General features: G+C 34.2%; 1 protein-coding gene across 1 annotated transcript in view; it reads left to right on the top strand.

Moving 5' to 3' along the window:
* HCRTR2 (hypocretin receptor 2) overlaps positions 1-25255 on the top strand; it is a 109237-nt gene that overhangs the window by 72040 nt on the left and 11942 nt on the right. The window contains exons 3-4 of the mRNA XM_059178285.1: positions 7661-7904; positions 14684-14799. Of these exons, the coding sequence (XP_059034268.1) occupies positions 7661-7904; positions 14684-14799 (360 nt within the window). The remainder of the gene's footprint in view (positions 1-7660; positions 7905-14683; positions 14800-25255) is intronic.

Below are 25255 nucleotides of genomic sequence, written 5' to 3' on the forward strand. Positions count from 1 at the left end.
CAAACACAGAAGTTACTGAAAAAGTATCTTCTATTAAATATTGAAAAGTATTTTCACTTGTAATCATCTTTTAGGTTAACTAGTGAGCTAAGGGACAAATATACTTGCTTACAGAATTAGCAAAGTTGAGAAAAGTAATACTTGATATTTTGGGGTAAATAAGTTAAGTTCTGGGTAAAAAAAAAAATAAAGGAACAGAATCCTCAAGTCATTAGATGCTGACAACCTTTTTATTTCTTTGATGTCTAATTTTTCCATTGTAAAATGAGGAAATTGAACAAATTAATGATTGAGACTCTTATTCAAATAAGCAAGTTCTGTCTATTTTTATAAGTGGTTTTGTTTCACACTGAGAAATTAAAGCTATGTGATCAAAGCAAATACAGTAAACAGATTTTAGTGTTGGTTCTGAATCATACTACCAGGTTTGGAAGCTCTGTTCTGCTTTATTGAATGTGTGCCATCAAGACAAATACATAAGCTCTTTGTGATTCAATTATTAGAAAAGGATAATAATGAATAATACCATAAAAAACTGAGAACAAATACTTTCAGAGAATAATTTTGTGATGGATATTCTGATAGTTCTAAAGATTTTTGAAAGTGAAATGTTTTTAAACTAGTGAGCACAGTCACATCCCTCAAAGAGATGGATTCTCTTTAGCAACTGGACACTGAATGAGATTGTGCCATTCTCTGCTTGTCTTCTTGTAACCATCCTCCACCCCTCATTCCCTACTCCATCCAGTTCCCAGATGGTGATCACAGTATTTGGAAGGAATGAAAATATGCTGCCAATAATGAAAAATTGGTGCAGGTAGAACAATCGGACATGTCAACAGCAACAACAACAACAACAAAATAAGATACAGACCTTACATTCTTCGCAAAAATTAACTCAGAATGGATTGTAGACCTGAGTATAAATTGTAAAACTATAAAACCCCTATAAGATAACAAAGAAGAAAACCTAGATGATTTCGGTTATATTGATGACTTTTTAGATACGATACCAAAGGCATGTACCTTGAAAGAAATAATTGATAAGCCAGCTTCACTAAAATTAAAAACTTCTACTCTGTGGAAGACAAGAGAATGGGAAGACAGAGACCCAGAAAAAAATATTTTCAAAAGATACATATAATAAAGTACTGAGATCCAAAACATACAAAGAACACTTAAAACTCAACAATAAGGAAAGAAATAACCCAATTAAAAAAAAAAAAATGGCCCTTAAGACCTGAACAGAACTTCATCAAATAAGATATACAGATGGCAAAGAAGCATGTGAAAAGATGTTCCTCACCATACCTCATAAGCAAAATGCAAATTAAAACAACAAAGAAATACCACTATATACCAATTAGAATCGCCAGATTCTAGAACTCTGACAATACCAAAAGCTGGTGAGAATGTGGAGCACTAGGAGCTCTCATTTATTGCTGATGGTACAGCCACTTTGATACACACTCTGGGAGTTTCCTATAAAACTATACATACTCTCTTCATATGATCCAACGGTTGCATTCCTTGGTATTAACCCAAAAGAGTTGAAAACTTACATCTACACAAAAACTTGCATACAAATGTTTATAGCAGTTTTATTCACAATCACCAAAACTTGGATGCAACCAAGATGTCCTTCAGTAGTAGAATGGATAAATTAAGTGTTGTACATCCAGACATACAGGTAGAATATTATTCAACACTAAAATGAACTGTCCAGCCATGAAAAGACATGTGGGAACTCAAATGCATATTACTAAGTAAAAGAAGCTGAACCTGAGAAGGCTATATATTATATGATTTCAATAATATGACATTCTGGAAAAGACAAAACTAGAGAGAGTAAAAAGATAAATGGGTGGCAGAGATGAGCACAGAAAATTGTGATATGATAGTGTAATTGTGGGTACCTGTCATTATACACTTTTCTAAATGCATAGAATGTACACCACTAAGAGTGAACCAAAATATAAACTATGGGCTTCTTGTGATGATGGTGTGTCAGTGTTGGCTCATCGGTTGTAACAGATGTACCACTCTGGTGGAGGGATATTGATAATGGGACAGATAGGGAACATATAGTAAATCTCTGTACCTTCCCCTCAATTTTGCTGTGATCTTAAATGTACCCCCAAAATAAAGTTTTAATTAAAAATGAAAGTTGGGGGGAGACATAAATAGCCATTGCTGGAAATTATGTTGATTAAGCTTTTGGATCTGAAATGTTTTTTTTTTTTTTCCCCCTCAAGGCTGTTTTTTTTTTTTTTAATCTTTAAAAGTTTTTTTTATTTTTTATAATTTTTTTATTTTTTATTAACATATAATATATTATTAGCCCCAGGAGCACAGGTCTGTGAATCGCCAGGTTTACACACTCCATAGCATTTACCATAGCACATACCTTCCCCTATGTCCATAACCCAACAACCCTCTCCCTACACCCCTCTCCCCAGCAACCCTCAGTTTGTTTTGTGAGATTAAGAGTCTCTTATGATTTCTCTCCCTCCAATCCCATCTTGTTTCATTTATGCCTTTGGATCCGAAGTGTTTTGAAGAGATCTTCAGCTCAATAGTTTTTCAATAACCTCATAAGGAAAAATGGTAATCTTTTAGATAAGTTTAGACATCATTGACAGAATAGCAAGTGTAAAATGCCATGGACATTGTAAGCTTTATTGCAAACATTAGCTAGAAGGTTAGTTTGTGTCAATCAGATGAAAACCATGAATGTTTTACAAAAATAAAATTCAGTAACTTTTTCTGTTTTGAGATAAGTAGTACATTGAGCAACAGAGAAAAGTATCCTTATTTTAAAAAAATAAGTAACAAATTCGTCTTAAGTCTTGCCTAGAGACATAGGAGACATTACAAATAGACCAGAATTCTAATATTTTACCATCTCTTGGTTTTAATAACCACCCAGGGGAAAATTTGAGGGATCCTCTTAAGTTTCTAGATACCTGCTGTTGTCCGGACTCTTCTACTGGCTGAGCGAGAATACTTTACGCTCTCTCTACAAACTAGAAGATTCCCCAATGAACAGTGGGGTGATGAGGGAGGAGTGGATCTTCCTGTAGTAAGTACAATCCTGCTCTATAAAACTATACATACTCTCTTCATATGATCCAACTGTACATAATAACTTCTTATAGACCAGGTATTCCAGACTCTTCTGTGAACAGTCAAGGACAGTCTAGATGTAGTGTGTATCCAGAGAGTGATGCAAGACATGGGTCACTCTTAAAATTATTGATAGTACTATTTCATTTAGCACAACTTATTAACAAGTCCTACTGTGATGAAATATCTTCTTTTCCTGAGAGATTTTGTTAGCTTCTCTATAGATAGTGTCCTGTCTAGTCAAGACCTCAACTGAATCTCTCCTCCATAGGCCAAGGAAAACTACAGAGTAACCACAAGATGTAAGTCAAGTGAAAATAGACTAGATCCATTCATTACCTCATTCAGCATTACTTCTTGATGAAAAATTATATATGCACAAAAAACTGGGTGCCCTAGTTAAACTAGTATCTTCAAATTCTCTCAACATTTATTGCCCATTTTCCATAGAATTTCCCCAAATGGAATGAATAGTATCAATGGACAATAAGCTGTTCATTCAAATTTGAATAGTTGTTTTCCCTTAGTTGTGATATTCTGAAACTGATGTTTCAGTTTCATATCAGTCCCTGATATGAAATTTATGTCCCACTGAATGTTTAAAAACATATCACAAAAGTGTTTATCCAGCCAGATTTTAAGGTTATTCAGTTATGTTTGATATTCTTAGGACATGTATTAATTTTCTATGACCTATATGTCCTTTTTCTTCTAAATACAATATAAAGAAACCTTTAGGTTTATGACTGATATATAATAACACTTCTCAAAATGCTCAAAAATCTTAAAAATCTCACACATGTAATAAAGCTTTGCTGAATAATTCAAACGACGCTTTTGTATCTTTAGTAACTCCTTAAATCTAAGACTATTAACGTTAACTGGGCTATGTATCAAATAATTAACATAAATTTCTTAGAAAATTAAGACATGTTTCATTTTTCTTCTCACACTTATGGGAGCAGTTGGTATTTTTTAGAGTGACTTTTTTTTTTTCAACTGCAGAAGAAGCTCTGTATAGGCAATGTCAGGAAAAGAAGAACAAAAGGCCACCTGAGATGGAGATGGTGGGTGATAGGTGGTAGAATAGGGCTCCTTCACTCTCAGTAACACTTACCCACCTTCCAGTCTATCAGTCCCTCTGTCCAGATCTATGATATAACAAAACTTGTTTCTTTTCCTTTTTTCTTTCTTCCTCCCTCTCTTTCTCTTTTTCTTTAGTTTTAAAAAATTTTAATGTAATCTCTATACCCAATGTGGGGCTCAAACTCACAACCCAGGATCAAGAGTCTCATGCTATACTGACTGAGTCAGCCAGGTGCCCCTGAATTTCCATTTCTACTTGCCATAGATCTTTGTGCATTTAGATCTTTTGTCATAGCTATATGCTAGCATAGAACAGACTCATCATTTACTGGAACAAGTCTCCAGCATTCCCTGACCACAGGGTGCCCATAGTAGGGTAAAAGGTCAAGTGCCTATAGCAGACATTCACATCATCTTATCCCACCTAATTTATAACATTCATACCATAGACTGGATTCATTCTCAAATGATTTGGTACCTGGTTGATTTAAGCTAATATCAAATTCTAAGTGAAAAAGGCACACAGAAGTACATTCCCAGGAGTGAAAGACGTAAGAAACTCATTTGTAATCACTCGGGATAAGATGCAACTTTATATACCCTACCAAGAAAATGTCATTAATTGGATGTTAGTATGTATTATGCACCAGCAAATACAGTAGTCAAACAGTGAATATTAAATCATCAATTGCCAAGGGTCCATTCAATGGATCCTACTGTTAGATTAACAGCATATTCTCTCATGTAACAGATAACTGTTCCTTGGTTGACTGGATGGCAGTCTTTCCAGTGAACTATTTTTAAATTAATTATTGCTATTTAATAGTAAAGGAAAATACTAGAAATTATTTTTTAACTTGAGCCATGCTATTTCTATCCCATTAACTTATGTTGATTAGAATTCATGAATGATAAATCACTAAGCTTTATTGAGCATTTTACCCTTCTGATAGCTAAATTGGATAAGTATAGCCCTGGCCCAGAAATTAGGAAAGGTCAGCTGTGCAGATCTAAAGTACCATGGGTTCTATTCCCAAGTTACCAATAGTATTGGGGCCCCTGGGTGCTTGACATATTTGCAAGGGAAAAAAAGTGGTTGGTTTGAGAAGGACACTCGAATTAGCTCTACCGTGGACCAAATAATTCTCAGGAGTCATCAACCAATCTAAACTTTCTCTGATAGAGTTCAGCCTTTAAAGTTACATTTAAAATGCAATTAAACCTTCAATAATGTAGTCTAGTTTAGGCTTTTACTTATAATTTCTGTCATTTTTTTCTCCTCACTAAAAAGCAGCCTGTTCCAATTAAAAGCTAGACTGCTAAGCTTGAGAATGGAAGAGAAAACTAATAGTATAATCACGATAATCATTGCCATAATCATAATAAGTAATAACTACCACTTACAAAGCATTTATGGGACAGACCAGGGCTAGGCATTTCACATATCATCTGACTCTCCCTGTAATTCCACGGTTGGGCACTATTATCATCCAGTTTTTGAGAAAACTATAGTATAGGGAGGCTAAGGAACTTGGCCAAGATCATATATTTATCAAGTGAGATTGGATTCATACTCAGGAAACCTGGTTGCAGAATTGATTTCAACTATACTGCCTTTTCCAGAAAGAATAAAAGAATCAGAGTAACAAGAACTGTATCCTGTAAGTTTCACTAACTTAACAGAAAAAATAGCAACACATGTGCTTTTGGCTTACAACTATAAAATGGGTGGGGTGCCGCGGTAGCTCAGTCGCTTAAGTACCCAACTCGTGATTTCTGTTCAGGTCATGATCTCATGGGTTATAAGATTGAACCCCATGTCAGGCTCTGGGCTCAGCGGGGAGTCTGCTTGAGATTCTCTTCCTCTGCCTCCTTCCTGTTGCACGCACATGTGTGCTCTTTCTCTCTCTCTCAAATAAATAAATAAATCTAAAAAAAAAAAAAAAAAAACCAAAACAGTAAAATGGGTAATCCAACACTGCACAACTCGATGGTGGGAGATGTAAAACAAATTGGTCATCCTGACTATATCCATGACTATTAGTCAACTAATTAGCCAACTATTAGACTTTTCTCCTGTACTGCCCAGGCTCTTAGATCCTTTTCAGTCATATGCACGGAAAGTCAATGCGTCCACAAAGAAGGTCCTGAGGTAAGAAATAAAGATGGCGAGGGAGACAAACCATAAGTGACTCTTAATCTCACAAAACAAACTGAGGGTTGCCGGGGGGAGGGGGTTGGGGAGAAGGGGGTGGGATTATGGACATTGGGGAGGGTATGTGATTTGGTGAGTGCTGTGAAGTGTGTAAACCTGGTGATTCACAGACCTGGGGATAAAAATATATGTATATAAAAAATATATGTTTATAAAAAATAAAAAATTTAAAAAAATAAAAAAAATAAAAAAAATTAAAAAAAAAGAAATAAAGATGGCTTACCTTCCACACAGGGTGGGATCAATACAACTAGAATAGAACCAGAAATATGAGAAAGAGGACCAGACCACATTTATTACTTTAGAATGAGGCTTATAACTATTCCTTAAGTAAAAAAAAAAAAAAAAAAAATTAAGCCCATCAAACATTGTGCAAGTAGGTATGGAGACAAGTTTGTGAAAATAAACAAAAACAGTAGCAGTCCTTCCTGCCACAGAACTTTGTTCCAATAGAGAAGACAGACAATTAATTAAATGAAAATAACTGTACTATATCACGTAATACTTATTTTAAGTACTGAGAGAAAAGAAAAGGGAATGAGGTTTCTTTTTAGAGATGGGATTTTGAGAGTGATACTGGAATCAGTGGTTCATCCATTTAAGAGTATATATTACATATATTTACATCAACTGATCATGTGGGTATAGGCATGCTTAACATGTTGTCTTTACTATTTTCTTAAAGCTCCAAGTTAAAGTACCACTTATGAAGGCGTTAATTATGGAAATCTGGACTAGATGAACCTGTTTGAGTTTTAGAGGAGAGTTGTTTACACCAACAATAAGCAAACTCTGGTGAGGAGATCCGTAGAGAATTTGCTTCTAACATAATACTTGCCTGTGGGTACAACATGCTGGAAATGAACCAATGTACAATTAACGTTTGTTATTTGAAAATATAGACTGAGGTATCCATAATTTTTAAAAAATGCTAATTAAATGCACTGCAATCAAATTTCTATATGATATTTTAAAAGCAAGACATGTCATATAACACATTTAGCATAAAATGATTGCAATGTTTTCATAGCACCTTTACCATATTTAATAAGAAAGCTGTTTACCTAATATATTTTTAATATTATTATTTATTAAAAATCCTTCTATGAAATATTTTCTCACAACTTTGAACCTGATTATCTGTGTGACCCTTTCTCTACTACAATAAGTCCATTAAGAATGATCCATTTAACACCAAGGGCTTCTCTTGTTCTGTGTTCTTTTCCTCTCTAGACTGTGTCCGTGTCAGTGTCTGTCCTTACACTGAGCTGCATTGCCTTGGATCGATGGTATGCAATCTGTCATCCTTTGATGTTTAAGAGCACAGCCAAGAGGGCCAGGAACAGCATTGTCATCATCTGGATCGTCTCCTGCATTATAATGATTCCTCAGGCCATCGTCATGGAGTGCAGCACCATGCTTCCCGGCTTAGCCAATAAAACCACTCTCTTTACAGTGTGTGATGAGCGCTGGGGTGGTGAGTATATTATGGTCCATAAGCGGACAAGAGTGCAACTAAAAGTATTATTTGCATGGCCATTATAAAGCTGGCCTTGTGCATTTTATTGACACCTGTTAATATCGTTTTGCAGAAGCATGAAAAGCAACAGTTTCACAGATTAAGTCTGCCTACTCGGTCCTTTGGAAATACTATGTAGTTAGCTGGTTTTCATATTTTTCAAATAGGGAATGAAAGGAAGGATTTTTCCTATAACTCAGATTTGATTATGTCAGCTTTTCTTAAATTCTCTAAAACAAAACAAAAGCTCCTTTATATGATCCAAATATGTATTCTGGAATAATTAACATTTACAAGATAGGAAGAGTGTCAAGTTCCTTAATGGACTTCAGATATAACTGGGAATTTTCATTTTAAACCCATGTCTTGCCTGGGAACCTGACTGGAGTTGAGTATGTGGACCTGTGCTCTTCTCTGAGTCAGATGATCTCCATATGATATATTTATTTGTAACATACTAAGATGATAAGTTATATCACTGACATAATTGTTTTCTGATTTAAGAATTATATTACTTATGAATATTTATATATGATAATTAAATTTAAACAAGCAAAAGTTTGGAGGTATTATGTTCCTTTGGTTCAAAACTCTCAATGACAGCCTTTGAGGTTTTTCTGTTACAGTGGAAACACTTCTTTCAATGCCTAATAATGGCACAAACCTGGACACAGCAAAGAATGACAGGAAATCAACTAATCCTGCATTTGAGTATATCATGAACTAGTTATAAAATTATTACATTAAATTTGAGGAAAATTATATGTCTTCATCTGGATAAGTATATATCAATGGATCATAGAGAATTTAGACATTAGGAAATAATTTTTATTTGCCAGATGCACATTTATGCTTATTTAAAAATGTATTAACAAAAGCTGTATGCCCCATTGATTATAGATCTGGTATTTTTGACTCTTTGAATTTATATGAACTCCTACATTGATACTTTGATTTGAAACAATGAAAAACAAAAAAGCACGAATTGAAAAATAAGGCATATGCTTTGACGACAACAAGGTAAAATTTAAATGAGCCCGGGATTATTTTTCATATATTATCCCAAGTCTTACATTAACTAAAATGTCACAGTTTACTGTCTCTTATCCCAAAAACGAATTAGCAATTCACTTGCTGTATTTTCTCTGGATCTTCTTCATCTTTTCCCCATTTAGCGGTGTAGGAAAAAACAAAAAACAAAACAAATGGAAAATTCCAAAATGGTAAGAGTATTTCTTAAGAGTCTTAAGTCCCATTTATTTAATGTTCAAATAACATCTTGAGCACTTAGGATATGCCAGGAATTATGCCAACCTGGAAAGAAATAGATTCTGCCTAGGGGAACACATTCCATGTAGTGAGGCTAAGAGGCAAATAAACAAATATTTATGGTGTGATTCGTATTTTAATATACTGGTGTACAAAGTGCTAGGAACACAAATGTGAGAACAAACTCAGTCCTGGCCATGTGAACAAAAGTTTACAAAGAAGCTGCTAACATTTCAGCAAAGAATTAAGGATGAGGAGAAGTTCTCCAGAGGGGAACAAAGGAAAGGGTGTCCAGGAAGCAAGAAAACCCAAATGATGAGCACTATCCCTTAAAGAAGAAAAGAGGATCCAAACCTCTAATTTCTTTCATGTAGGGATATGCAGCCTAATGAACTGTGTTTGGAAAGAAGGTTGTTTGGGGACCAATTGTGACATGTCTTACGCAATTCTTATACAATGAGTTCTGTCTGGAAAGCAGCCTAAAGATCTCTTGATCAAAACGTGTTCGTTAATTAATGATGAAATTGAGCCATAAATTATTTACAGATTATGAAGCAAAGAAGTATATTTAAAATTAAGCTTCCAACTCAAAAGTTGCATCCTTGAAGTTTATGAAAATGATAGATTAAAACATCCACCTATGATTTAACCTGTATCAGTAGTATTTTCTCTGAAATATTTTGGTAATTAGTTGATAAGTTTGTGGACTGATTCTATAACCTTTTGTTTTTTGTTTGTTTTCTTGCTTTTTTCCTTCTTTCCTCCCTCCCTCCCTTTTCTTTCTTTCTTTCTTTCTTTCTTTCTTTCTTTCTTTCTTTCCTTCCTCCCTTCCTTCCTTCCTCCCTTCCTTCCTTCCTTCCTTCCTTCCTTCCTTCCTTCCTTCTTTTCTTCTTCTAGCATTCACCTTCATTACCAAAAATGATTGCAGAGCTAAGGAATCCTGTCAGTCATTCTGATTAAATCAATAACCATATCATTTTCTAATTACTTTGAGCAAAAATATAAATATCTAAAACATTTCAATGTTTAGCATTTTATTATCTAGCTGTAACAATGACTACTATTGAGTATTTATTTGTCTGTTTGTTTGTTAAAAATTTTATGTATTCTATTTATTTAGTGACAGAGAGAGAGAGCACAAGCAGGGGCGGGGGCAGAGGGAGAAGAGAGAATCTCAAACAGCTTCGTGCTGAGCACAGAGCTGGATAGGGGACTCAAACAGGTGTTTGTCACTTAACTTAGTGAGCCACCCCGGAGCACCTACTGTTGAGTATTCAAAAATCTAAACTCAGCCTTCAGAAGTTATTGAGGAAAACTATTTGAAAATGATTTTATATTAGCCCACAATTACTTAACATGATCATAAAGGCTTAAATTAAGCAATACAAAATTGAGTTTATCATCCACGAAATCAAACAATGAAATTTATGAAATTAACTTTTTGAATATTAAAAGAAGTTGTTAATCACTTAATGTTTTCAAAGAAGAATATGAAAGAATTAAACCAGTTTCTTTCCATTTTGGTCATTATACATAGTATAAACTTTGTTAATATAGACTATTTAGAAGTTCACAATCAGTTTAAAACGTTTAAATTTGGACATGTGTGTGATAGTCACAACCTAAAAAGTCCATAGGAAATTACCTTTTACAGTGTTGGCTCTCAGAGTTCAAACAGCTTTCCAGTCAAAAACATTTAGCCCAACTTTAAAAAATTTGTTGTGAAATATGTTCTATTTGAGATTAATTCATGAATTATATTTCTTATTTTTATCCTAAGTTAAATCAGTAACACAGTTATAGAAGCAGATGGTTATATCGTAATTGTCCTAGAGCCAATATATTCCAGCATGGATGTAGTCAATGAATAATGTGGTCATTTGATCCATATCCATCAAAATACTTTTAGGAAAGCCTTGCAAATGCTATCTTGCTCGTGGTACAAAATAACTAAGAACTCTTTCTTAGTTTTACTGAAAATATTACCAGAAATATTTTATATTTTATCAATAAATTATTTCTGCAACTCATTATGTTTATTATTCCCTACGGCTTATTAAAAAAAAAAATACCACAAACCCTAAGTTCCAGCAGACACACTTGATAACTCAAAAACAAATAAATGTGTTAATATTTATTTTAATGATCTTTAAAGTACGTCTTGGTATGTGTTACATTAATTCTTACTTCCAAAATATTAAAATTATTCCAGAATTATAGCCACAGTTTTTTGATTACTTGATTTACAAATGCATAGTTTTACAGAATAGTTCCTATTGGAAGGAAAGTAACTTTGTTTTTGCACTAAATATATAATTGTCTTACCAGTCATCCAATGTTTAATGATACGCTGTTAGCCAAACATTTTTCTAGACACCAGAATTCATAATCTCTCTTCTTGGAGCTTACTGCTGAATTGTTCTTCAGTGGTCTGAAAGAAATAATAACGGAGCCCTTTTTTATAGTCAAACTAACTATAGCATCTGGTATATAATAAGATTTTGAAATATATGGAAAATATTTATTAGAGAGAAGATATTAAAATATATTAAAGATTTAGGTAAACTTTAATGGATCTTTAAACTTTGAAAAGACAGTTTATATTGAATATTTAAGAAGTTAATTTACTCAGCCATTGAGTCCCTAATGTATGTAACATGAAAGAGAAAATGTTTGTGGTTTTTTGGATAATGAGATTAACAAGTTTTTTCAAAATGGACCTAACTTCTCTGAGATTAATTCTTGTCTTATTAATATACGATATTATTCTTTACTCTCTGACGTCGGTGACTAAATAAAGATCCACATTTTCTCCTTATTTATTTGTTTGATATACATGCAAGAATTTATTAGATTGTGTCTATTTATCAGTTGAGTAGAAACACCAACTTTGAATGATTGTCAGTCTTTAAAATGTGGTTTTATAGTATGAATGCTTAAGTGGAACAAATTTCCTGTCACTACATTCTAGGTTATATATAAATGTCTTAAATATATTCAGGACGTTGTTCATCAAGTGCAGAGAGACTGCAAAGATCGCTTCAAAACATATAATTTAAAATTCCAGGGACATTTCTGGTTTTTCAATTAGCTTAGACTGTAAGCATGAAATGAAGAATGTTAAGACTATCGTGTTTCCCCAATTATCTCTTTATTAAAACATTCAATCCCAGCCTGCAAGTGTAATTTCACTTGATCAACTTTTCTGTGTGCGTGCTCATTATCATAATACACATTTGCCAGCCAATTACATATTTTACCGACTGTTTATAAATATACTGACAGCAGAATGAGCTTTCTCTCCCAGCTGTTCAAAACCCAAACTGTTACCACAGTGAAAAGTATCCATAGCTACAATTAAAAAAAGAAGAGTATGGCCTCTCAAACCTACCAAACCTATCCCCCTCTACTCTCTCAGTTTAGTCTGAGGTAGTGACATCAGGGCTTCACAGGTATGTCGGCTTCAAAGCTGTATTTTTATGTGGGGATGTCATGGGACACCTTCTTCAAAACGAAGGCCTCTCAGGTGTCTGGGAAGTGCTGAGGTCATCCCCCAGCTCCTTGGAAATGGGTTTATGGAAGGCTGCTCAGGCTGCAGCCCTTGAAGGGAAGGCTGTCATCCCTCTCTTCAGGCTGCTTAGATTCTATTGCTTTTTTTTGTCACTGGCCTGTTTTACAGGATAAACTTGAAAGGAAGTTAGCAACTGAAGAGCTAGGTGTGGGCCACTTGGGCAACAGAGGAGCTAAAACTGATGCCCCAAATCCATCTCTTAGACCACCCAGCTAGCACAGGCACCCTGCTGGCCTCTCTGGAGATAACAGTGAAGACAAATATTGACCAGATAAAGAAGACAGGGTTTTAGAAGGAACACTAAGGAAAATGTTAAAATCAACCAACTCAACTAAACTTAACTAAGTAGGATAAGGTTATGAACTCAAGACTTTGGATGATATTCAACTCATAGATATACTTAAAATATACCGATAAACTTAGCGATTACTGTGGTCATCTTCACAGTTATTATTGGTTAATCCTGACTCTATATGCCCTTAGCACATTTGATCACATATCTGAGTCTTCATGGTTCTATATGCCCTTTCTGAAGCAGTGAAAAAAATAAAATGCATGGAGCTGATAGCATGGTATCTCAGTAATCGTATGGAACTAACCTAATTGCCAACATCAAAGTCAAATTCGGTTGCTTAATTCTTAGAAGTAGGAAAAAAAAAAAAAGATTTTCTTTTGTTAGCAATTGGAATGATATCAAAGTATGGCCTTTAATATCCATGAAAAACATGTAGGATTTATTCTGTTTCCTGTTTTGCACTTAAGTAAAAGTAGCTGGATCACTGTGATATATTCAAATACTAGTATAGGAAAAATATCCTTGAAAACATTTAAAATGTCAGTAGGAGGACCTGACTGGCTCAGTCAGTGGAGCATGTGACTCTTGATCTCAGGGTTGTGAATCTGAGCCCCATATTGGGGGTAGAGGTTACTTAAAAATAAAATATTTAAAATAATGAATAAAAATAATTAAAAGTCAGTAACAAATAAATTTTAAAAAGCCAAAAAATTTATATTAAGTCACAATGTTATTACTTAATTGAATGATTGACTCTTGAATAAATAACTAATCTATGATATGTGTCACCTGTGTACATAGACTTAATGATAAGAAATCACTACAATCCTAAGGTGCTTATGACTAAGTAAATAAGATCAATATTTAAAAAAAAAAACAACACCATAATTGTTGAAAAATTAACTTTAAAAAACCCTAAAAATAACATTTTTTATTAAAAGTACATGCATACATACATATGTATACACACAACATACTGAAAGAGAAATTTTATATTGTTATAGTAATCAACAAAAAGAACCATTAAGTGTTCACTGTGTTTATTTTTCCAAAAATTTTCCACAATTGTATATGGAGGTACAACTGGGAATAGCTTCCCATTTCTCAAGAAACTTATATTCTAATAAGGAAATCAACTCAGTTTACATTCTTTTCCCAAAAGCATTAACAATTAGGTTAGATTATCTTGTTTCTTATTGCAATTTCAAGTGTAGCGCAATCCAAATTAGTTTTTAGTAATTAGCCAGAGATAATCAGACAGAAAAATTTTTTTTGATAAATGAAATCTTGACTTTGGATAGTCTATGTTAGCACAAATTAAGAAATGGCTAATTGTTATTCTTCTCTGAGTACATTAAATAAAGTTAAGACTTCACATTTAGTGTACATGTGTATACTAAGTGTAAGCAGTTAATATGATATTACAGTATTTGCGTGTGTGTGTTTGTGTATAATATGCCAGTGAAATCATACATATCATATATCAAATCATAGAATCATGAGTTAAATGTGTACTTTAAGGCAAAACATGGACAGACATAACTTTAAAAAAAAATCTGTGAATTATAAAACAAGATTTTGTTGTTTTGGCTTTCATTCCAGGTGAAATTTACCCCAAGATGTATCATATTTGTTTCTTTCTGGTGACATACATGGCACCACTGTGTCTTATGGTGTTGGCCTACTTGCAAATATTTCGTAAACTCTGGTGTCGCCAGGTATGTATTTTCAAATAATTTCCTTGCGTTTTCTATCAGATGCACTTAAAAATAAAACTTAAGAGGGGTGCCTGGGTGGCCCAGTTGGTTGGGTGGCTGGCTCTTAATTTTGGCTCAGGTCATGATCTCAGGGTCCTGATGTCATCTGCTCCGTGCTCAGTGGAGAGTCTGCTTGAAGATTCGCTCCCTCTGCTCCTCCAACACATTCTCTCTCTAAAATAAACAAATACATGTTTAAAAAATAAATAAAATTTAAGAATAGACAGAACGAACATAACATGAATACCAAAGAATTGTGTATTCCTCTAAAATAATGAGGCCCAAGTCATGGAAATATGTCTCGGCATTTTTTTAGGGTGATATTTAAGGAGTGTATTTATGAACTGCCTAAATGACTTTAAATTGTATTGTTCTGTGATTAATTGACTTGATTTTTGTCTAGGACTAATATTATAAACTTTACTTTGTATGAGAAATAACAAAAATTTCTTTAACATTTCCTGAGACTGTATGTAAAGAATGTTGTCTTTTATATCAGATTTATGTATTTTTATGTAATTTATGTACTTTTATTATGTATTTATGTACTTTTATTACATGTTAAGTCTCCAGCTCCAAAGATCTGATTTTTTTTTTTTTTTTTTTTTTTTAGCACAGTAGAGAATCAGGCAGAATTTCGACTTTTAGAAACAGTTTATCATGCTGATTTGGGAGTATTGTAGTTTGTTAGATAACCTTGCTACATCAGCAAGTATATTCATTCTCTGTTATTCATTTATCAAATATTTATCGTATTTCTTCTGTATGTGTATCTGATAAAAAGCTAAAAGCTCCTGTCAAATTCACTGATGAATTCATAGACTGGAGGAGGGAAAGAGTCAGATGCAGAGTGAAAATCATCTTAATAAATATAAGCTGGGGATCAGAGGGAGGTGTGGCAGAGGAGTACCTAATTGCAAGCAGGAAACATTTAAGCTGAACATTGATGAGTGCAAGTAAATCACCAAGTTTAGACAAAGAATATAACTCATCCTCTTGGACTTACAAATTGTATCTTAAAATGCCACATATCTTGGAGATGTATCTCTCTCTTTCTCTACACTTACTGCCAGTACTTAGAGCTTATCAGGCTCATGGAAAGCCATGCCCTTAATCTGTTTGTTCTGATATATTTTACCCAACTGATGGAATTTACTGGGACACCTCAATTCATTAAAAAGACTTCACTAACCTTTTTTTTTAATTTTTTATTTTTTATAAACATATATTTTTATCCCCAGGGGTACAGGTCTGTGAATCACCAGGTTTACACACTTCACAGCACATACCCTCCCCAATGTCCATAATCCCACCCCCTTCTCCCAAACCCCCTCCCCCCAGCAACCCTCAGTTTGTTTTGTGAGATTAAGAGTCACTTCTAGTTTGTCTCCCTCCCAATCCCATCTTGTTTCATTCACTAAACTTTTATCTGGTCTTTGTTTGAGGAAGAGTCTTAATTTGGGTCTCCTTCAACCTTTCTTAGTCAAAGCAATTTTCAAGGTATCTTTTACTGGTTGAATATGGGCAATAGTCGCATTTTTCAACTTTGTATATCTTATCATTCCGAATTGTTTCTATTCCTTTATTTTTACAAAGCAACAATTATTTTTATAACCTTTAAAATGCAGTCAGTACCAATAGTTACTATCATTCTAACCCCCAGTCTTCTCAACGAAGGTAACAAATGTGTGCTACTGTAGAACACGAGTTATATTTTCCCAATGATAGTTTCTTCAATGCTGTTCCTCTGGCCACGATATCACATATTTTAGGGTGTTTGTTACTATCGCACTTACTTCTTGGTAAGTTTTATTATACTAGTCAGCTTTTGCTAGGTTATTCTGCTCTTATTTTTTTTTTAAGATTTTATTTATTTATTTGACAGAGAGAGATCACAAGTAGGCAGAGAGAGAGAGAGAGAGAGAGAGGAGGAAGCAGGCTCCCCGCCGAGCAGAGAGCCCGATGTGGGACTTGATCCCAGGACCCCGAGATCATGACCTGAGCCGAAGGCAGCGGCTTAACCCACTGAGCCACCCAGGCGCCCCTATTCTGCTCTTAAAAAACAACAAAAACAATGCATGTGGCTTGCCCCAATAGTGTGTCTCACTCATGTTCCATGTCAGTAGTGAGGACAGGCTGTGGCTGTGCTCTACTTACTGTCTTATTTCAGAACTCAGGCTAAGGGAACAGTATTCTCTGGGATGTGCCATTCTGTGACTGAGGGAAAAGGCAAGGACGTGGGAAGAAATATACAACATCTCTTGGATCTTTGCTTTGAACTGCTATAATGTTAAGTCTCTTCATACTTCTTTGACCAAAACAAGCCATGTGGTTAAGCCTGACCATGGCGAAGGAAAGAATCCTTCCCTCAAAGAAAGATGCTACAAGTCATAGAGCAATAGGAATCTTCTTGCATGCTGAGAAGTGAATAATCACAAATGATATAGTTCAAAGAAGTCAGAAACACAGACTCAAGGTCCAGATTGCATGAGTTTATATCCTGACTCTACAACTTAATAGATGCATGAATTTTGTCAATTTCTTAAATTTCTCTGCCTTTCTTTTATTATTTTAAAGTAGGGTAGAGGTAGATATCTCATAGAATTATTACACTTATTTGATGAATTAATTCAAATGCCTAGAGCAGAGAAAGTGCTCATTGACTAAAATACCTTAACAATATATGCTGTTATTGGTTCTTTCAACTAATTCTGCCGATAGATCTAAAATAACAAGTATGTGTTGAATCCATGTATGTGACTACTTTCTTAAATAGATCTCTTTCATAGAACTTCTTTAAAAGATTTTATTTATTTATTGAAAGAGAGGGAGAGAGTGCAAAAGGAGGAAGGAACAGAGGGAAAGGGAAAGAGAAAATCTCAAGCAGACTCCTTGTCAATCATGGAGCTTAACATGGGGCTCAGTCTCATAACCCTGAGATCATGAGCAGAGCTTAAATCAAGAGTTAAACACTTAACTGACTGAGCCACTCAGGTGCTCCATTTTCATAGTACTTTTCAGTAACATTATAATAACCTTTTGTATTTGTCTATCTGCTCTACTCTAAAGCTGAAGACAGTACACTCTACCCTTCTTCATCTTTTACCCCTCCAATTTGTATATGCTTAGAACATACCAGTTGCTCAATAAATACTTTATAAGAAAAAAGTGAGTAGAAAAGTAAGAGAAAGTTCTGGGAACACTTTTATAGAAGAGAACATCGGGAAATCCATTTCCCAGTTACTCAGCGAACTATTCATAGAAAAATTGGAATTTGAAAAATTTCTTGAAAGAGAAAATCATTGAATGAGCGTAGAGGAATGAAGATGTTTTAGATTGAGTTTGCGATTTTGACCAGGAATGTTCAGTGTTAAGATCATTCCCTACTTCCATATTTTTTACTAATAAGAGTATACTACATATAATAGAAGTTTTTATTTGTTTATTCATTTATGTACAGGTTGACATAACTTTAAAACTCTTTCGAGGTACCTAAATCTGTCTTGTTCATCATTGAATCCCCAACACTTAACATGGTGTCTTGCACTAAGAAAGTATTCCAAAAAAATGTTGAATAGGTAACTGCTAAACTCTGCCCAGTTTATTTCTCCATTATTTAAGCTTATAGTTCTTCATGTCTCAAACTCTAAAGAAAGTTCAAAATTGTACTGCAGGTTTAGAAATAACCCATATTCTTTTGATGAATTGTTCTGGTTAGCATAAACCATATGATCCAAAAGATTTGCAGTAAAATGCTTGGGCTGTAAAACTAAAAACATTTACAAAACAGATTGGAATGGAAAATGACAAGTTCAGCTGAGCTCGCTTTAGCAGCCACTATAAAGTAAATTAACCCCAAATGGGTGATTATGTAGAATTCTGCTTGAGCAACTCTCAATTTCCAACTGTTAATGTCTATAAACAGAGTTACAAAGCCTTATGTGTGCCATTGGCTAAATCAAGTGAGCCATCAAATGGAGGGCCTATCCTATTTGCTTAAAATTACAGATGCATGGAATCTGTTATATACTTTGAAATTGTAAGTGTAAGATTATTAGTGAGCAAAGTGTATGACCTTGTCTGACTTTCTCAAGAACTTTCAGCTTTATTAAAAGACTTAACCAGTGCTTTGCTACAATTATTACTTAAATTCTTTTTTGACAATGTGACTCAGGGAATTTAGTCAGTCTGGAAATTCTACAGACTCTTCTCTAAAAGTCTTCTTTTTTAGACCCACTTAATTTTAGTTTATGTGACTATAACAATATTCTTTCCAGTTCTGGACCTCAGATAATTCAGGATTTAAATTTTAATCATCATATGAACTCAAGTTAACTCATTCCAAAAACATTTGGTAAGCACCTACTATTGTCTGTACTATTGGAGGAACTGGGGATGAACCATAAACCATAACTGATATTTGAGTCTGAACTAAATTTCAACTTACTAGGGAGTATAAATTTGAAAACTTTTCCTGTCCCAATTTTTCTCACAGTCTTTTCTACTGTTCTTTATTCTTCAACATTCTTCTGAGAAAACTTAAAATAATTAATGGTAGGTGATGACAAGTCAGTCTAGTGTGAGGGAATAGACAGCAAACTGGAATTGCAGAGGCAGAAACAAAAGCTGGTAACTCAAGTTCACACAGAGAAATAAAGAACACTAGTAAAAGTAACTACCTAGGTAAATATGAAAGAGAGTATAAATGTATTTTTCTTTGTAATACTTTTGTTCTCCCATTTGACTTAAGAGATAACAGCATAAAACAAGAATTATAAAACTGTAAAGATTCAGTTTATAATGTAAAGATGTGATACAAAGGAAGGAGATGGGAATGAAGCTAATTTGGAGCAAAAATTTTATATGCTATTAAAATCAAATTACCATTAATCCAAATATTATTTAGGCTGGTAATTGTAACTCTCAGGGCAACCACCAAGAAAATACTTAAGAAACTATAGTGAAAGAAAAAAAAAGAACATAAAAATGGTATACTAGAAAATACTTATTTGGGGCACCAGGGTGGCTCAGTGGGGTAAGCCTCTGCTTTCAGCTCAGGTCATGATCCCACAGTCCTGGGATCCAGCTGCATCAGGCTCTCTGCTCTGCCCTCTCTCTGCCTGCCTCTCTGCCCACTTGTGATCTCTCTGTCAAATAAATAAATAAAATCTCTTTAAAAAATACTTATTTAACACAAAATAAAGCAGCAATGGGGGAATAGAGGAACAAAATAGACATAATATATATAAAACAAAGTAAAATGACAGATGTAAATTATTCCTTTTTAATAATCAAATTAATGATTAAATAATCCAATTCAATAATTAAATATAAATTAATTAAGCACTCCAGAGATTGGCAGAATAGATCAAACAAAAATAAAATGTCTAATTCTATGTTATCTACAAAAGACGTATCTCATATTCAAAGACACAAATTGATTAAATGTAAAGTAGTAGGGAAAAATGTTTACTATGCAAACACTAACAAAAGAAAGCTGAAGTGGCTATAGTAATATTAAAAGAAAGTTTACCAAAACTGTGAGTGTCAGGGTGTCTGGCTGGCTTAGTCTGTGGAGCACACAACTCTTGATCTCTGGGTTGTGAGTTTGGGCCCCATGTTGGGTGTAGAGATTACTTAAAAATAAAATTTTGGCAGGGTGCCTGGCTGGCTCAGGCAATTAAGAGACTTAATTCTTGGTTTGTTTGTTTGTTTTTAAAGATTTTATTTATTTATTTATTTATTTGACAGACAGAGATCACAGAGAGGCAGGCAGAGAGAGAAGAGGAAGCAGGCTCCCCACAGAGCAGAGAGACCGATGCAGGGCACAATCCAGGAACCCGGCATCATGACCTGAGCTGAAGGCAGTGGCTTTAACCCACTGAGCCACCCAGGCATCCCAAACTCTTGGTTTTGGCGCAGTCTGTAATCTCAGGCTTGTGAGATTGAGCCTCATATCAGGCTCTAAGCTCAGTGGGGAGTCAGCGTCTCTCTCTCGCTCTCTCTTGCCGCTCCTACATTCTTGCACACACTCCCTCTAAAATTAATAAATAATTCTTTTTAAAAAATCAGTAGACAAAAGTCAGTGAAACTGAAAATTGGTTCTTTTAAAAGATAACAGATAATTACAAGAAAAAAGAGAAAAGATTCAGATCACTAAAATCAGAAGTAAAAGAGAGACAACACCACAGATATTACAGAAATAGAAAGAGTAAGCGAATACTATGAATAACTGTACACCAACAAAGTAGATAGCATAGAGCAAATGGACAAATGTGTAGAAAGTCACAAACTACTGAAACTGTCTAAAGGAGAATTAGAAAATTTGAATAGACCTATTATAAATGAAGAGGTTAAATTAGTAATAAAGAAATTTCCCAAAGAAAAAGCACAACTGTCTTCACTGTTGAATTTTACCAAATATTTAAAGGATAATTGACACCAAACCTTCACAAACTCCTTGAAAAAACAGAATAGGAGGGAATATTCCTTACCTCATTCCATAAGTGATAGTAGTATGCTACTATTAAACCTAGACAAAGATATCAAGAGAAAACTATAAACTAATACACTTATGAATATAGGGTAGTATACTCAACAAAATGCTAACAAACCCAATATGTAAAAAAAGGTTATACATGATGGCCAAGTGTGATTTAGCTCACCAATGCAATGTGGGTTTAACATATGAAAATCAAAAAGAGTCATACAATATTAAAAGAGAAAAGACAAAACCCACATGACATGATCATCTCAATAAATGCAGCTAAAGCATTTGACAAAATACAACACCCTTTCAAGATAAAAGCACTTAACCAAATAGGCATAAAAGAGACATCTTTAATTTGATAATAAAATCTACAAAACCCCACAGCTAACATCATATTTAATAGTGAAAGATTGAATATTCCCCTGCTAGTATCAGGAACAAGATAGGGATGTTTGATCTTATCAGTTCTGTTTAAAATTGAATAGAGCTAGATACTATCCAGCTCAGTTATTGAAGAAATAATATTAAGAATAATAACAAAATGCATCAAGATTGACAACTAAAAAAGTAAACTAACTCTATTTGTAGATTATATGATACTGTTTATAGGAAATCCTAAAGAATCCACACACAAAAAAATTAAAAACAAGTTCAGCCAGTTTTGAAAATAATAGATCGATAGATAAAAATTAATTTCATTTCTATAAACTATCAAAGAACAATCCAGAGATGTAATTAACAAAAGAGTTCCATTTCAAACATCTCTAAAAAGCGTAAAACATTTAGCAATAAGTCTAATAGAAGAAATATATAACATATACAATCACATAGCATCATTTAAAAATTAAAGAAGGACTACATAAATGAAATGACATTTCATGTTCATGGATTGGAAGACCTAATATTGTCAAAATAGAAAAATTCCTCAAGGGGCGCCTGGGTGGCTCAGTGGGTTAAAGCCTCTGCCTTTGGCTCAGGTCATGGTCCCAGGGTCCTGGGATCGAGCCCCACATTGGACTCTCTGCTCCGTGGGGAGCCTGCTTCTCCCTCTGCCTCTGCCTGACATTCTGTCTGCCTGTGCTCACTCTCTCTCGCTCTCTCTGACAAATAAAAAAAAATAATAATAATAATAATTACTTATCTTTGTGAGAAAGTGGAGAAATTAGTACTCTCGTTATACGGTTGGTGAGAATGTGGAGAAATGTGAAGAGAGAATGTGGAGAAATTAGTTCTCTAATGTGTTGAGAATGTGAAGAAATTAGTACTATCATTATATGGCTGGAAAATGGAAAAAATGTGAAGAAAATGTGTAGAAAATGATGCTGCTACTTTGGAAAATGGTTTGGCTGTTCCTCAAAATCTTTAAGGATTACCATGTGACCTACCAGTTTAATCATTAGGTACATACCCAAGAGAACTGAAAATGTGTCCACGTAAAAACTTACACATTATTGTTCACAACAACATTATACATAGTAGCCAAAAAGTGGCTATCCATTAATGTCCATTAATGGATAAATGAATGTAGTATATGCACACAATGGAATATTATTTACCTATAAAAAGTAATGAACTATTGATACATACTACAACATGGATGAATCTTGAAATTATTCTTAAGTAAAAATAGACACGAAAGACCAGGTATTTTATGATTCTGTTCACATGAAATGTAGAGAATAGGCTAGAACCAGAAAGATTTGTAGTTACAGAGGATAGTAGGATGGAGTAATGGGAAGTGACTGATTATAGATTTGGAGTCTAATTTCCAGGTGATGAAAATATTCTGGAATTAGGCAGTGATAGTGTGATAACTGTGATTAACTTTGTTAATACACTAAAATTACTTAACTGTATCCCTTAAAAGGTGAATTAATGACATATAAATATATCTCAATAAATCTTTTTTTTTTTTTAAAGAGAACAAAAAACGGTGGGCATTTTAAAATAAGAAAAACATTAAAGATGGAGGCGATTCTTTTACAAAATTCTCCTACTCAAACTCGGGGGAAGGAAAACAGGGTAAACACCATCGACTTGTTGATGCAATGAGAATATATAAGGGGAACTGTCCAAAGGCTGATTATAATTAAAGATTTTAAGGTCCATAGAAATACAGAAGCATGAGAGGATCTAATCACTAAAAACCATTTGTTGGATTCCAGGAAGGAAAAGGGAAACCAGTTTCTACAAAGAAGAGCTGATTGTGTGATGGAGTAATGTTAAGAGTCAACACATTCTGGGGATGGACAAAGGACAAGAGCCTTGAGTTTGGGGATTGGGTGAGCAGATCATGGATGGCAGTAGTAGTCCATTGTAGTCCATAAGGGTTGTCTATAGAACCTTAAAGTAGATCTTTCTATTTTGACAATGAAGTCAAAAGATGGGACAGATAAAACAGTTATGATCTTCATCTTGTGGACTAAGCAGGCTCATCTAAATTCTAAAAGGGCTTGCCAGGGTTTAAAAAAAAAAAAAAAAAAGTCAAGAGGTCATAGAGTTGAACAGAAAAAAAAAAAAAAAAAAAAGTCACTGGGTCTTAGAGCTCCATCATTCTCAAATGGTAGTATAAGGAATTAGAAAAAAGTCCCATTTTTCCTGCCAGACAGAGAAAGATAGAGATTATCACTTCATATAAGATAGCACCTTCCAAGTATCAGTTGTACTCTATTATGGTAAAATAGGTAATGAGCTAAAGACTAGAAGAAAGATAAAGAAGATCTGTCCTCCTGGAGTAGGAACTTTTAAGTACTAAGAAAAAACATCTTCCTAACTCTCAGACTCTTCCAGTTACTAACTTAATTCTTGGCTCTTCCTCCTCCTCCTAGCTAAAATTCATGGCATTTCCCTTTGTTGGCTCCTTTTCTCACCACCTGCCACCCTCACTGATTTCTCAACCCACTTCATTCTTACTCAAATCCTATCACTACATTGAAACAGTTCCTACTTAAACTCATCAATGATTTCCAAAAAAAGTTTTCCTAGGGATTTCTTGCTTAGTCACTTGCTAGCATTGAATAATGTCATTCACAGTTTCACTATTTAAATACTATTTTCCCATAGCCCTTGTATCTGTCTTTCTTCTTCTCTTTGCTTTGAATATTCATACTCCCTTCCTTGGCTGTTAAGTGACTTCTTACTGGTTCCTTCATAACTGCACAGAATTTTTTTAGGTGACGTATTTTCCAAGCATTTTTTTAATGAGTTGATTTCCAGAATTGTATTTATCAGACTGAGCCTCTTCTTTTTTCCAAGATACACAAAATTCCATATATGTACATAAATATTATGTATATGACTTTACTGTAAATCTCAAAATTTGATGATATGAGTTTGTTAAAGGATTTGTTAAAGGTTATGAATCAACAGCCAGATAAAGAGATACACAGGTCAAGGAGATTCCATGTCCTCTCTAAGTATGCCATTCATTACTCATCTCCATATGTTCACCAACTTAGAGACTCTCTGAAACCCATGTCACTGTGGATTTTTAAAGAGGTTTCATTATATAATGATTGACTAAGTCTTTGGCTGTTAGCTGATTCAACTCCAGCTCCTTTCTTCTTCCAAGTGGTCATGGAGTGGGACTGAAAGTTACCATCCTTTAATGGTTGGTCCTCCTGGCAACTAGTTCCTGATCTTAAGTTACTTTCATTAATAGGACATCCATTTCACCTTTTATGTTTTCAAAGCATGTTCAGGAACTATAGATGAAGACCAGATATATCTGGGAAATATATTTTCGTCATCTGAATCATGAAACATATGTCATAAATCATTTTATCACAGAAATACAAGGGATTGTCTCTTGATTGGGGGTCCTGCATATTTCTAAATTCAGGGATTAGTTCTAGTAGAGTTTTAGAAATTCCTTAGGATTTACTTTGTAAGCAATAATGTCTCCCCAATAAAATAAATCTATGTACC

The sequence above is a fragment of the Mustela lutreola genome, chromosome 6 (assembly GCF_030435805.1).
Source record: "Mustela lutreola isolate mMusLut2 chromosome 6, mMusLut2.pri, whole genome shotgun sequence".
In the NCBI taxonomy this organism is placed as follows: domain Eukaryota; kingdom Metazoa; phylum Chordata; class Mammalia; order Carnivora; family Mustelidae; genus Mustela; species Mustela lutreola.